General features: G+C 39.2%; 2 protein-coding genes across 3 annotated transcripts; both read left to right on the top strand.

Moving 5' to 3' along the window:
* The first annotated feature begins 826 nt into the window (after positions 1-826).
* Positions 827-3,740, top strand: LOC133001913 (ubiquinol-cytochrome-c reductase complex assembly factor 3). Its single transcript, XM_061071626.1, has 2 exons — positions 827-1,088; positions 3,521-3,740. Exons 1-2 carry the CDS (start codon positions 972-974, stop codon positions 3,650-3,652), a joined length of 249 nt encoding a protein of 82 aa, XP_060927609.1. The 5' UTR covers positions 827-971; the 3' UTR covers positions 3,653-3,740.
* A 7,293-nt stretch (positions 3,741-11,033) lies between these two features.
* sub1b (SUB1 regulator of transcription b) lies at positions 11,034-14,569 on the top strand. 2 transcript variants are annotated; one of them, XM_061071371.1, is made up of 5 exons: positions 11,034-11,085; positions 12,592-12,661; positions 13,128-13,244; positions 13,764-13,872; positions 14,057-14,569. In XM_061071371.1, exons 2-5 carry the CDS (start codon positions 12,593-12,595, stop codon positions 14,134-14,136), a joined length of 375 nt encoding a protein of 124 aa, XP_060927354.1. In that variant the 5' UTR covers positions 11,034-11,085; position 12,592; the 3' UTR covers positions 14,137-14,569. The 2 variants fall into 2 exon arrangements, with proteins under 2 accessions (XP_060927354.1, XP_060927353.1); XM_061071370.1 differs by having other exon boundaries at positions 11,037-11,085; positions 12,589-12,661.
* The last annotated feature ends 460 nt before the right edge of the window (positions 14,570-15,029 follow it).

The following is a 15,029-nucleotide window of genomic DNA, read 5'->3' on the forward strand; positions in this document are numbered from 1 at the left end:
ATCATACATGTAGACCTTAACACCTCCCCAACAGCTCCTCACAATCACAGAGGCTCAAAGACTGAATACTGGCCTTGAAAGCCAGTAGGTCGGGAAAATATATAATTAATTTATTCATGATACATAAGTATGATATGTTGTAGTATATTGAGATGTCTGTTCATTTGCTATCCGGCAAGCTTAAAGTTCTCTCACCGAAGGTCATCTTCACCCAGAGGCTGTTTTCTACTGTCCGGCCACATGTTTGTTGATGACCCCTGGCTCCCCCTGTCCTTATGCCCCGTCCACCTTTGGCCTATGGCTGCTGTTCTGGGACATGTTAGTCTGGGCTGATCTGTGATTTGCAACGAGTGGTTTATACATTACTTAAGCATTTCGACTTTCTTCTACTTAAATCTCCTCTCCACCCTATTTCAGAGGAAAATGTACTTTCCCCTCCAAATTTGACAGCTTTAGTCACCATTTACTTTAAAGGTTACTATTTTACACAACAGATGATATAATATTTTAAAATACTTCACATTTTAGAGGTTAAATCTCTCTAACCTTTTTGGCTTCTGATGTTTGATAAATCAAAACTGGTTTCATTTCATCAAACCATCAAATTTCTACATATGTAAGAGACGTTTCTTCATTCTAACAATCAATAAAATGCTCCTCTGCTTCAAACCTAAATCTTCTGGAACTCTTGTACTGGAGCACACACTTTAAGACTGCCTGCATCACGGATGTAGCATCACTTGGTGCATCCCCACAGTCCAACCAGTTGGCGGCGGTAATGCGCCATTTCGTAGTGTGAACCATTACTAAACCTCGAAAAGAAGAAGTCCCATCTTGCACTGCTCATAGCACTGCTGCCACCGTGTTTGTGTTACCAAACGGGCCGGAAGCCGGTGTGTGTGTAGGTGAAACATTGTGTGAGCCGTGGACCAGACAGAGTGTCCGTTACTGTGTGGCACCCCACCTCCAGGATGAGCGGTCTGCGAACCATCCTGAGCTCCATCGCGATGGTCACTTTCCTGGGGGTCGGCATTGGCGCGTGGTCGGTGATCGCTCCAGGAGAAGAGAGACGGAAAGAGCTGCTCAAGGTGACAGAGCTCAAAGGCTTCCTGCGTGTGATGTGGGCTGTGTCTGTTGTCACTTATACAAGCTTAAGTTACAGTGGCCGTTTTCTGACATAAACCCTGGAGAATGTCCGCACGATAGGGTCCGGACTGTCTTCGGAGGTTTCCAGTCACATATGACAACCAGGAGATTCTCCGCTCAGACGCGTTCATAACACAGAAATAACTGAAGTGTCCAGGTGAGGGTTGGTGCAGCAGGCAGAGACAGGATGTAATGTATTGATGCAGAGATCACGTGTTTTTGTTTGCTGCCCATTGACGCTGCCCTTATCCCCAAATACTATCTTGACATCTTCCTTGGTGTTGTCTTTTTATCGTTGCTTCATATGATGTGACAGTTCGAGAGGAAGGTTAAGGGAAAATGTCTATTACTATTATTTTACATCTGTCGCTACAATCAATTTTGCCGCAAGGCCACCAGCTGTGTCACTTTGTGGAGAGGACTGAGAATGCAAGGCAGTGTAATGGTCAGGTGGGAATGTTTTGGGGTTGCCTCTTGTTCCTGGCGACAGTCTTCTTTATGGACTGTCTGAGGCTGAGGAGCCCCTAAACAAGATGGAGTGCCTTCCTCTGTGTTGGGCAGTGAGTAGTGGTTCAGTCAAGGCATATTTTCTCTGTTACCATAGAGGAGGAGGAGGATGCTCCCTTTAGAGGCCCTGCTCTCTACTTATCTCTGGTCACCTGCGAGCACAAGAGGAGAGAAGGAGTATATGACAGAAGGAGCACTAAGGGGGAGCATGTAACCATATGTTATTAGTATTGGTAATATCAATTATAGTTACGCTTGATTCTTGTTACACAAAATAACCATAAATGATAAAACATATGTATTTAGAAAAATGTTATGTATGAAATGAGCTCATCCCTCTCCTCCTACACAATCCAACATATCCACTGTTTCTTCTCAATCTCTATTATTCTCCCAATCTATGTTGTATTTTTTTCCCATACATGTGGAAAACATGATTGGCATGTCATTGACTTTACTCTGTGGACGATAAATGGTGGGATAGGCCAACACATTTATAGCACCCTACAGCACTGATATTATTTGTGAGGCAATAGGCAAACATTGTGGATAAATGCATTGGGGAAAATAGTGAAAAAATTTACATTTTTATTTGATATTCATAACAAGCAACTAGAGTTTTTAAAATGACCCAAAAAAACGTGTTTTTTTTGCAAGCGACTTTCAAGAAAAACTAGCCCATCTGGCAACCCTGATGCCACCACTTTTTCATTCTGAGATATTTGTATTATTTTGGCCCATGTTAGAAACGTCATCAAAACTCGCACTCACCTGTAGTGAGAGCCTCCGGTCTCCCCTAGTAATAAATCAGGAGAAGTGGATTTGAGTGCACAGCAGGGGATCTCCTGCTGGATTTCCCAGCAGGGTGGGGCTACAAGACTGAATGAGGGGTTTGATGATCGCTTCTATCCACGAAAGATAAATACAAAGATGTTAAGAGAGTTTGTGGTGATATGAACAGATGCAGGTGTCGATGTGCTGTGAACAAAATCCTGTGATCTCTGCAGAAGAATGAATACATTACAACGTGTCTCTGCCTGCTGCACCCCCCTGCACGTGAATTCCTGCGGAGAATTTGTTATTGTTGTGAATGCATCTGAGCAGAAAATCAAAGGCAAACTGCGGCGAAAATCCATTAAACATTTTCAGTCTGAAACCAGCTAAAAAGACCACAGCTTCTGTGTTAAGGACTTAGACCTTGCTTAACAGTTGTTAAATAACTGAGAGAGGGACACAGCATCCTCTTTACAGAAGGAACATGAAGAGGGGGCATCGGGTCTAAAATGTAACAGTATATAGTTGTCATTCCGGTTGAGCTGTGCCTGCACTGGGATTCAGAATCGATGCTTGTCTGTTTCCCCCCGATACTAAGCTTATCGCTTATTATCAGGGTAAATCATCATGGTAACTCGTGATGAACTGCTAACCAGTTTGGAGCAGTTGAAGTTCCAACTACCAGATTAATACCATGGCTGTGTCACTATAGAGGGACTTTTATTTAGAGATCTTTATGATGAGCTCATCGGCAAAAGAAAAATCACTTATGGCATGCAACAACAACAACGTCAGCCGGTAAAAAAGCTTGTTGAACAACCAAATGTAGAAATAAATTTGTTTGTCTCAGTTTGTGCTGAGAAGCTCTGCTCTTAATATTTACATGTGTCCCTGACTTCTGTATACCAGTAATTCTGACTTATTGACTAACCCTAACCCAACCCTACATACATTGTATTTTAGAACTGAAAGCAAAATGTGAACTTCTTATTTATATATGTGTTGTATGAGACAATTGTACCATAGAGGTTATGAGAGGTCAGTATGCTCTTTAATGATCTCATTTGGTAATTGATTTTGTGCTTCTCATCAGAATCTGCCTGAATCAAACCCAGTGCGAATGGAAGAGACGAGGAGGAGGAATGCTCTGGTGATGCAAGCGCTAAAGGAGGCTGCAGAAACTAATGACAACATTGCAAGAGAAATGCCAGCATCTTGGAAATAGACTTTTTGTCAAAATCTCCATTTATTGAATGCAGATGACATACAAGGCCTCTAACTGTTCCAATAAAGATGGACATTATATTATTTTATGATGAGGTTGTTGTCTAATTTGCTGATCTAACGTTTGTATTGTGTGTTGTCATACCACTGGGTGTTGAAATTGATTAGTTAAACTCTCTAAATACCAGACTACTTTTCATCCATCTAATAACTTTAAATATTCTTGACCGGCTGAGTCAGTCAGCTGTTTTCAGTTGAACCTGCGGAGGAGCAAACTAAAAGCAGATAGACCCAAGAAATGCAGGAGGCTGCAATGAATCTGAGTGTCTGATGAAGTGTGTGGGTCAAGGCCTTCAGTGAGCCACTGTCTGCAGAGGATGTCAAACAAATTATTAGTTCTGATGGTTTAGTGTGACTTTGACATTTTCACCTGTCTAGTTACACTTAGGTTACCAGGTATTAAGAGGGCTTTACATCTCCAACACAGTTTTGTCTGTAGTGATGAAAACTTAACTTAAATACAAAAATGTTCACATGGAAGGAAATACATCCAAATCTATCACAGGTTTTGAGTTAAGCCAAATGTACAATTTCTGGAATCCCTGCAGTCTCTGATGTCATCTGATCATTGCCTTATTATAATTGGAACTATTTGTTAAATTCAGAGAACATTCAGACATATCTTTTTGTAAGGGATTCTGCAATGTTATTCAAAATGTTATCCAACCCTGTTTGTCTAACAGGAGTTTTTAAATGCACTCATAAATCTACAGTATAAATCTGATAAATTGCACTTAACTAAATCAAGGGCAAAATGGACTGAGCAGGGAGAAAAACGCTTAACAGGGTAGAGAGAAAACAGCCATGCTTCTAACACTAATTGGGAATAGGAAATCTTACGATTCAAAAGGTGTTTCAGTTTATGTTTCATTTTGAATCGGAACTCTGCTCAATTGGAATCAGTATAAAACTGTGTGAACCTCAGCTGAAAAACCAGCATGATCTACATCTACATGAGTTGTGTAGTAAAGACTTGAATAATTCTCTTGACCTATTATTCTCACCAAACCAGGCAAAGAGAAACAAAATAGACCAAAGACATGTCTGAATGTACGTTACAAAATTCATTTAGGTTGGAACAATGTATAAAATCAAACTCAACACATTTTTTTATCTGAATTTGAGAAACCTACTTAAAAGAACAAGTCAGTCCACTTAATGTTTCATTTTGTAACAACAGATGCAATCCAATGAAAATAAAATCTTATTTTGAATAGTACTGAGTGTTTGGTTAATGCAGGGGCGGCTCCTGGTACAGGCGACATAGGCGGTTGCCTAGGGTGAAAAATGCCGAGAGGGCGGCACAAGAGACTGAATTATCATGACGTGACTAGGGTTGCAAAATTCTGGGAATATTCAAAGTTGGAAACTTTCCATAGGAATTAACGGGAATAAACGGGAATATATGGGAATTAACGGGAATAAACTGAAAATGTTGTGGGTAATTTATACTAACTGTATTTACCTTGTCATATACAGACATATATATAAACTTTTTTTTTGTCATAAGCTGATTTGAGCCCTGAGGAAACTTTGGGCACTTGACTATATGCTTCTGCATCGTCGTGTCATTCTTAACATAGGTCTTTGCACAGTATTTGAAAATGTACACAGCCTTTCCTTCTACATTGGATGGGGTGAAATGTCTCCACACATGAGATAGTGCACGTGGCATTGTTCTGTAGAATAAGATGAGAAAAAAGTTTGTAAAAAAACCCTAATGCAATGCCAGAGATATCAATAGTTAGCAAAACAATTGGAATCATCTGTAAACATATTTTACAATTGATGGATAAATGAATGGAAATAGGCTAGATGAACAGATGAACAATCCTCAATCAGCATGCTAATATATTTTCCCGAGTAATATCATTGAAACTTACCAAAATTCCCGAGCTAAACTTCCCGAGCTAAACTTCCCATGGAAAGTTTCCGGAAATTTAGCGGAAACTTTCCGCCCCTTTGCAACCCTAGACGTGACACATGCAATTTAAAACAATATATTAACGTCACACCATCATCCTCTAATAACCCCGGGACGCACCGGAGGTAGAAGCATCGCGAAAAGCGGTCCGCCTCATTTCCTCGCCCATGTTCGCACCGACAGCGTAATGCCGGGAAGAACCGGGAAGCGCCGCGGCCACACACACGCACATACTCTCCTGTGGGGGGTGGGGATGGGGGGCGGCTACAGGCTTGCATAGGTCAGTCACCTGTGAAGACCAGCATCATTTACCTCTGAACCAGGGCGGAGAAATGCGCTCCCTGGGCCGCAGGGATGAGCCAGCCCCACGCCACTACGCTGCCATGGGTGGAACCAGGACACCAGTGGACACAGGAGCTGGGTCCGAACTCATGGTTTGGCAGGTGTTGGCAAGACTTCAACCACCTGTTCATTGCAAAATATCTAATAATATGTACATTTAAAAACAAAAATGATGCATAATCATTTCAAATTAATTATTAAAAAAAAAAATTAAATTAAATTAAATTAAAAAATTAAATTAAATTTAAAAAATTTTTTAAAAAACTGCGCGCGCACATCCTGCGCAGAATCCCATTGCACACATCCTGCGCAGAAACCTACTGCTACCATCCTGCGCAGAAGACCATTGCGCACATCCTGCGCGGAAACCCACTGCGCATACCTGTTATCCTTCAAGGGCAATTTGATGTAGAACCAGCAACCAGTGCACAACAAAAATAAACCAACCGTCAACTATTTAGATATTCTAGAAACATTTCATTCTACTTTTAATTTCCTGCTGTGTTTCTAATTATTAATAATGTTGGTGACATTTCCTTGATAAATGTGTGGAGGTTTTATTACCTCTGCTAATGAGGTTATGTTTTCACCTCTGATTTGTCAACATGTAATAAACTACTGGACCAATAACCACAAAACTTGGTAGAAGGAAGCTGCATGGATCAGAGATGAACCTGTATGGCTCTGTTGAGATCTACTGAGTGCCAGTCTAGTGAATGAATCTGGAATCCTCTCTCAAACACCCCCCCCCTCACAGGGCTTGTAGTGTGAAGCTAATGAGGTGATTTATAAAGATGTGATCGAAAACGTCAGACCAAGTGAATCCACTTTATTTCAGCATGAACAGAAAAAAAGGAAGGGAGTTTCATTTCACCGTTAGCAGCAGGACATACCACTGGATTTTCCCTCTCATACCATGAAGGTTACTCTATCTCTTCAGTTACTAATAAAGCTCTGTTCAGTTAGACACACAAAGGGATATAAGAACTGGGGTTAATGAAAATGCAAGAGAATTCAAAACCAACACAAATTAGTCCTCCCCACGTAACACTACATTTTTATCAACCTGCGTCCCTGAAATTCAAGTATGTGTCCCTTCTGTATTTCCAAAAACACTTTTAGCATTAAAAAAAAAAACACTGGCATGAAAATGAATGAAACATGGTCACTACAGGGGCATATCAGGCAGTCCATGCCCAACATATTATATAGCCATCTTTCTGCAGCAGGAACCTGAGAAACGAGAACGCATAACACATCAGTATCATTACTTAGGTTTCCATGGCTGTGACCAAACAGCTGCACTCCAGCTGTTGTCCTGAATGAGCTTTGCTAATGAAAGAATACTGCATAGTCACATGCAGTATGCGTTGAGAGCACAGCATCCTGGTTTAAATGTTACTATCAACACATCTCCTTTGGTACTCTGTGAGCAACAAGCATACTTTGTCAGGGTGAAAATTAAAATTCATTACACATGCAGTGTAATTAATTTTGTATTATTATAATTTTGTACTAACAGGAGAAAACTTACGTCAAAGTCATATGGATGATGGGTACCCAGTTGTAGCGATTGTGGATACTTGTGTATTCAACACAAATGAGATGTTAAAAGACCTACCTCGAACATAAGTAACCGTCAAGTAGATAAACTACAGGTCTATTTAGAAGAATTTAGATAAACCATTAATATTAGAAGAAGAAAATTTCCTTGTCAAACTTCTCTGTTTACACCTTAATCACAATATAGCTTAAAAACCCAAAGCAAAGAATTAAATCATTTCAACATGCATCAGTAGACATTCAATAAAAAAACAAAAAAACATACACTTGTCAAAGTGTAGGTGTGCTATGTCTTGAAAAACAGCTTCGGATTCCTATCACTTGTGCACATGTACCAACTTTCTGGAGGCCAAGTATGAATTACGAAATGTGATAATGGTTTTTAAAAAAAGAACTGTACTTGTGTAACAGTGAATTGTATATAGGTGCATCATTGTCAGCTATAGCCAGTTACAGTTTTTAAGTGCCATATTGAATTAGCTTGGACCCCTAAAGAATGTTTGTGTTAAACTATGCAATGGTCTCAATCTCCTTATTCGCCTTCCTTCAATGTTTCTCCTCCCTCTCCCTCTCTCCCTCTCCCTCTCTCAACAGCAAAATGACAGGCTGGAGGTGGGATCACATCAGATACCATGCAGCGAATCCAGCCAGAGCAGCAATCCAAGTCGCAAACAGAATCTGTCCCGTCCATGGCGAGTTGACTGGCATATGCCGTTCCACTCGACGCTGCTGGATGCACAAAATGAGAAAAACACAACAACAACCTCACAACAGTTCCTCATAGCAGCATGATGCATAAAAAGAGAAGTATAAAAACCTACTCATTTTGGCAGCATAGCTGGGACATTGGCTGATGTCACCATCCGTTGGAACTGTGGACAGGCAAGCCAGCATCTAAAACATCCTCCTGGATGGGCTTCCTGTGTGAACAGACACGCTGCGGTGACAGACTGCGGTTAGAGTCAAAGATGAATCAAAAAAAGATTAAACTATCAGGTGCACAATTCAGAAAGCACTGCAAAGTAGAGGAGGAGAAGAAAGAACAATATAGAGGTAAGAATCACCCCGATTGTGGACATCATTAATGTTTATTTTTGTCGACATGACATGATATGCTATCAGTACAGCTGATTTCAGATTTTTAGTTATATATTTTTATTGTTTTTTATAGCTTACAATTTTGTCTGCCTGTGTGTGCATCTGTATACAGTCCAAAAGTTATTGTGGATGCTTGACAGTTTGCATGTGTATGTTGAAATCTCGCCTAGGGTGCCAACATTGCCAGGGCCGGCCCTGGGTTAATGGACAGTGAGATATCTTAAAATTGTGACTCCGGTAGCAAAATTGACAGGCAAGACCAAAACACAGTTGCACAAAGACAGGCTGATGCAGTGAAGTGGTATTTCTCTCAATTGCATACATTAATAAACAGGCAGGTGGTTGGGTGGATGGGCAGGCAGAACAGTACTGGGACACTTGAATCCAAAAATAGGAAGCAAGGAAAAAGGTAAAGACACAAAAACCAAGGGAAACAGAGACCCGTGATCTGATCAGGCATTGGCGACAAGTGTAGCATGTGTACTGACTGGCATGATGGGAAAACCAGGGCTTCTTGTAATTGTATATACCAAACAGATTTAGTGTAGTTGGGTGAGGAGAAAGGAAAAAAGCCCAGGGACATCTGTTGAGTTAATGGAAAATGGTGGGTCTGTAGAGATAACAGATCAGAGGCTGGAGAATGAGGGAAGGAGGAAATCAGATGGATCAGATCCTGACAACATATGCGTCCATATGTACTAGTCTACAGGTGTAACTGATGTTTGGGTTGATCAACGCCTTATGCCATCTTGTTCTCTCGGTCTTGTGTCACAGATGTTATGATCTGGGATTATAACCTCTACATGTATGGCTTGAAAAACAAAATCTTAACTTTAAATTAAGATTTTGGCTTTACAAACCAAAAACCAGAATATCTCACGAAATGTTTTTTATCCTGCTGGGTAACAAATGATCTTTTGATGGCTACTGATGATGTAATGTGCTCAGTCCCTGTTCTGCCAGATACTTTAATCATTTTGATCACTGCATCCTAATGGAGAGGCTGAGGGTTGGATAGGTCAGTTTTAGGACCAATTTAAATGTTTTGCTCAAGCTTCCCCTTGAGCACAACATTAAATGGCAAGGCATTTAATTTCATTGCTATGCCGATGACAGAGCCACCGACCCTGGATCACTAAGTTCACTTCATAAGACTCTGGATAACTCAAAACTTCAGGCTTAACGATTGTTGAATTCGCTTCTCAGTACATAACCAAACAGATACTGCCATCTGCTGGTTCTTAGTTAGAATATATCAAGCCTGCTGCTCTCTGGTTTGACAGTTACACAAACTACTTGTTTTACAAACTAAAAAACTAAAAAATTTGATCTATGTTATCTTTCAAAGAGACATGAGCCCGTCCACATATGACCTCTTTACTTCATGCAGTTCGTAGCTTGAGATCTTTTATCAGCGGTCAGAGGTGACAGAGCATTAAGAGCTGCCTGTGGAAATCAGGTCAGCAGAATCGATTTCATCTTTTAAATCTCTCCTTACGTATTTTATTCAAAGCTTTTTCAGATTTTTACTCAAATTTATTATCTTTACTTGACTATTTTACATTACTGATTTGAACAGACTTTTATTGGTTTTACTTATTTAAATATTTTGTATAGGCTACTTTTATGGATGACATTGTATGTAATTTGTCTTTTTAAAAAGTTACATTTTTTTTCTGACTCTGCTGCCTTGAATGACTTGCCTATTTGAAATTTGACTTTTCAAATGTGCATTATACAGTTTTAGTCATATTATTTTTAATAAGAAAAATATATTACTATAATATTTTTTTTTTAAATACTGTTCTGTTTTTGACACATTTGAAAATTAGTTGGTTTTCATTTTTGGAAATCCTTGGAGCCATATTATTAGTGAGAAACAATCTCAAACTAACTTCCCTGAATTGTATTTTTAATAATCCCATGTCTTGTGTTTTTATAAGACACTTTTTCGTTTAAATCGTGTTTAATTAATTTAATTTGAAAATCACATTTAAGATTTTTAAGAGGTTTTGTATGAAATTATTGACACGTTGTACTGACGTCTGTTGTATTTAATTATTGTCAGGCTGTACTGATGTCTGTTGTATTTAATTATCGTTATGTTGTAATGGTGTCTGTTGTATTTAATTATTGTTATGTTGTAATGGTGTCTGTTGTATTTAATTATTGTCACACTGTACTGAGATCTGTTGTATTTAATTATTGTCATGTTGTACTGGTGTCTGTTGTATTTAATTATTGTCATGTTGTACTGGTGTCTGTTGTATTTAATTATTGTCATGTTGTACTGAAGTCTGTTGTATTTAATTATGTTGGACTGATGTCTGTTTGTGTGTATTCTCCTGGTATTAAATAAAGTGTCGGAAAAAAAACGGCAGAGCTCGCGCCGGGAAATTGCAGCTTCCGTTTCCTGTGAAGATAGCTGCTCTACTCCATCACATCATGTAAGCATTATCACTTTGAACGGTTAAAGCCTGTGTTTTCTCGTGAGTTGTGTTCATAGACCAGCTCGGTGTTTAACTGCACACTTATCATTGTACGGTGCCCTGGTTAAACGAAGTCCAGTGCCTGGCGACATCGCGTACGTCTGCTAATGTTAGCTTCCGTGGCTAATCTCTGCAGATAGCCCATAGCTTGCTAGCTAATGTGCGTGTGCACAGGTCCGGTCTCACTACAGCACTATGCACCGAGTGTTAGTGATCTTTCTATGGGACGTGATTTACCTACAAGATGGAACCGTCCAAGGCAAAATAGACACAAATCCCTAAATGTAGAATGACGCTCTAAAACAATTAAACAAAGGAAAGGAAAATACGTTTATATATATATAGTGTTTGTGTGGTAAGATGAACATGTGTAGATAATTTGCCATACCCCTGTCATGGCAACATGTAAGCCCAGTGAAGCTTAATACCTAAGCCGCCTTGCATCGTGTGGATTCACGGTTGTACACTATCCTCAGCTGCTCACTGAGCTAACCACTGTTTCCTCACAACGCACAGAGTAGCATCACTTATCTCTGTTCTGAAGTAATGCTCTTCTAACAGTAAAAAAAATAGAGATTTTAACCTGCTTCCCAAACTGCGACCATTTCCTTACCAACAGGCCCGTTGGCTGCTCTGTTTGAATTAGAAAATAGTTTTCCTCCATCTATTTCTATCTATCTTCCTCCAGGGTTCTTATTTTCCTGAAGAACCATAAGTGGGTTGTAGAGTGATCTCAATATTACATTCACCAATCGGTGGGCACAAGAACTCAGCGTGATACTCCGGTTTTCGTTGAGTGTCTGTGTGGATAGACAGTTTGATTTGTGTGACAAGAGGCAAAATAGGTTTCTACAGTTCAGACGCCTATAAACTCATTCAACTGATGTTTATCGCCGGTGTTTATTTTATTATCCTACAGATCACTGTCCTGCTTTAGGCTGAAGTGGATTAAAAGTCAAAATGTCAGACATATGTCTCAATGTAACTGGATTTTATTAATAATACAATTTCATCAATACAAGTGTAATGAAAACAATGAAACGCAAATAAATAAAACACTGTGTGGGAAAAACGCAAGACTCATCATGCCAGTTTCCTTGCATGTAAAGAACCAGTAACTAGCTGCGTACTACATTTCTGTGCTGAATTACACTTTTTTTATTATCTGCCTGCAGATCTAATGTGTCCCCAATCAGTTACTGATCACTGACACCATTCCTTTTTTCTCTATTGACTCAAAGGAAATAGTGCATGGAGACAAATGATTCATTAACGATTGAATTAGTTTTGTGCACAATAGCATCTTTTAATAAACTGTGCTGAAGTTATACAGACTTAGGGATGTTTTCACCTGATTTGAATTGGAGCTCGAGAGGAATCTGTCCTGGTTGCATATGTCTCTGCATGATAGTCTTTTGAATGAACACTTAAGGGTGGTATCTGATCTGATCCCTGTCTCAGCAGAATGCCTAAATCAAAGGAAGTGCTCTCTTCCACATCTGGAAGTGACTCTGACAGTGAAGTGGAGACCAAGGTTTGTGATTAAATACTTATGATGTTTTTTTCTTTATCTATGCACATTGAGTATGTCTTGGCATCAAAAATGAACCACTGAGGGCAGATGTTATTTTGAGATGTTAGGTGACTTGCGCTCAGCTGCATTTCAAAGCAAAATGGCACAAAGCCTCTTAAAGCACCACAGCCGAAGAAGAGCAGATCTTCTAGAAAATACCTGGTTCTTTGATGAAAAGGTCGTCATAGGAATAAGCCTGTGGACTTCTAACACAAGGTTAGTAGTCATGTGTGAGAAGAGTGTCGAAGCAGGAATTTCTTCTTTCTCATATCATTTTCTCACAGTCTGCGGATACTGGCTGTGCTTAACTATTCTTGACTAATGCTCTCTGTGTATACTAGTTAAATCTTGTTTACATAGCATCTGTGGTGTGGAAGCAATGATGGGCAAGAATTTGATATACCGTTTATTTGTCTGTTCTTTATAGGCAAAGAGAAAGAAGCCAAGTGTACAGGAGAAACCAGCCATGAAACCAAAGAGCGGAGAGAGCTCCAAGCCTGGGGGATCATCCAAGGCCGGTAAAAGTGACGACAACATGTTCCAGGTGGGCATCACTTGTAGTTTCAACTTTTTAGAAATTGCATTTAATTTTAGGTCATACTAGCGATTGTGCAAATTTAACAGGAATATGTATGAATTTTTAAGTAAAATCTACTATCAGATCAAATAAAGTTGATGTAATTCCCTATTGTACAGTCTCTTCATATACACAGCACAATGTTTTGCTCTCTGGATGGAAAGAACATCTCTGTTTTTTCTTAAAACTAAAGATAAAAAAAACAAATGTACATTTGTAAGTCCCCAGTTGCAACTACAGAACAAGAGTGTAGCTCAATTTTGTGTGAGTGGCATACACATGAGATATTATTGTTCTAGGCTATATCTAGGCTTAGATAGAATAGAAGGCGATAACATGTATTTATTCCCAAAAATGTTGCGTGGAGAAGGCCTATCAGTGTTATATATGTAGGCCAATGTGCCCCACACAAAAAACGTAATGAGGGGGGGTAAACGCAGGAAACCTCAGGACGAGCAAGTGTTGACAGGAGTTTGCTTATTGCAGATTGGAAAGATGAGATACGTCAGCGTTAGGGACTTCAAAGGTAAAGTCCTGATTGACGTCAGAGAGTACTGGATGAACCAAGATGGGGAAATGAAGCCGGGGAAGAAAGGTAATGACCTGAGTAATCCGTGCATTTGCTTCAGATATGTTTTAATAAGTGTCAGTGACATACATATGGTGGATATCATCTAAAAAAGTACAACAGGACATGGAAAGATGGATGTTTGATGTTTTAGTGGTTTGCAGTTGTGGTGTAAGACGCAGTTTGAAGCTCTGTTTTAAATTTCTTATAGGCATCTCCCTGAATCCTGAACAATGGAACCAGCTGAAGGACCAGATTTCAGAAATTGATGATGCCATTAAGAGAATATAAGCATTCCTTCTAGTGTTATCTGATCTGTTTTGTAATGAGCCTGGGGCTGTTTTCTAATGGACTTGTTTAATTAGTAGTTGTGTAGATCCAGTGTTGTCTGCATATTCCTGTTTCTGTGTGAAACTTGTTTTTGAGCTGTTGTAGTGAAGTTATTGGTGGATGAGAAGGTGGTTTATCATTAAAGTTGTTGACTTGGGTTCGTCAATACAGCACAGTTTTTATATCAAATAATACAAACAAGGCACTCACTTTATGCTGTTAAAATGTAAGTTCATGTTCACAGTTTAATAAATCATAAGAATTGGCTTCTTTTGATCTTTGTAATATATAGTATAGTACTTATAGTTCTGAAAGCCAGGCCCTGCTTGTCATACTGTATGTGCATATTAAGTTTCATGGTTCAGGTTTGAAAATAAAAGATGCTATGAAACAATCTGGCTTATAGTGTTTGAAAGGATCATTTTAACCGGGTAACTGTTTACTGCATAACTGTCACTCAACAAGATTATGATCAGTAAAAATTAATGTGAGGCTTGTGGATAATTTTTCACAACATGATAGTATATTATTATAATATCACATATCATGTTTTTGAGAAGATGCATATATCAAATAATTTACTGTCGACTGCAAAAAGGCGCTTCAAAGGTTACTCCTAAAAATTGTCATTCAATACATGTACACATAGTCCATAATTATAAGGTATGAAGTTTTATGTGTTTAGGAGAGAAACTTCTTCGAGGATGGTTGCAGTTTCCTTTTCACACATGAACAACGCAGTCTCTGGAGCGTTCAGGTGAGGGGCCGTGCAGAGGCATCATGTATGTACAGTATTCATTCCAATATGGAGATAATCACATATTTTTGTTTACAACACATCTAAAAAAAAATAG

This window comes from Limanda limanda, chromosome 5 (assembly GCF_963576545.1).
Source record: "Limanda limanda chromosome 5, fLimLim1.1, whole genome shotgun sequence".
Lineage (NCBI taxonomy): Eukaryota > Metazoa > Chordata > Actinopteri > Pleuronectiformes > Pleuronectidae > Limanda > Limanda limanda.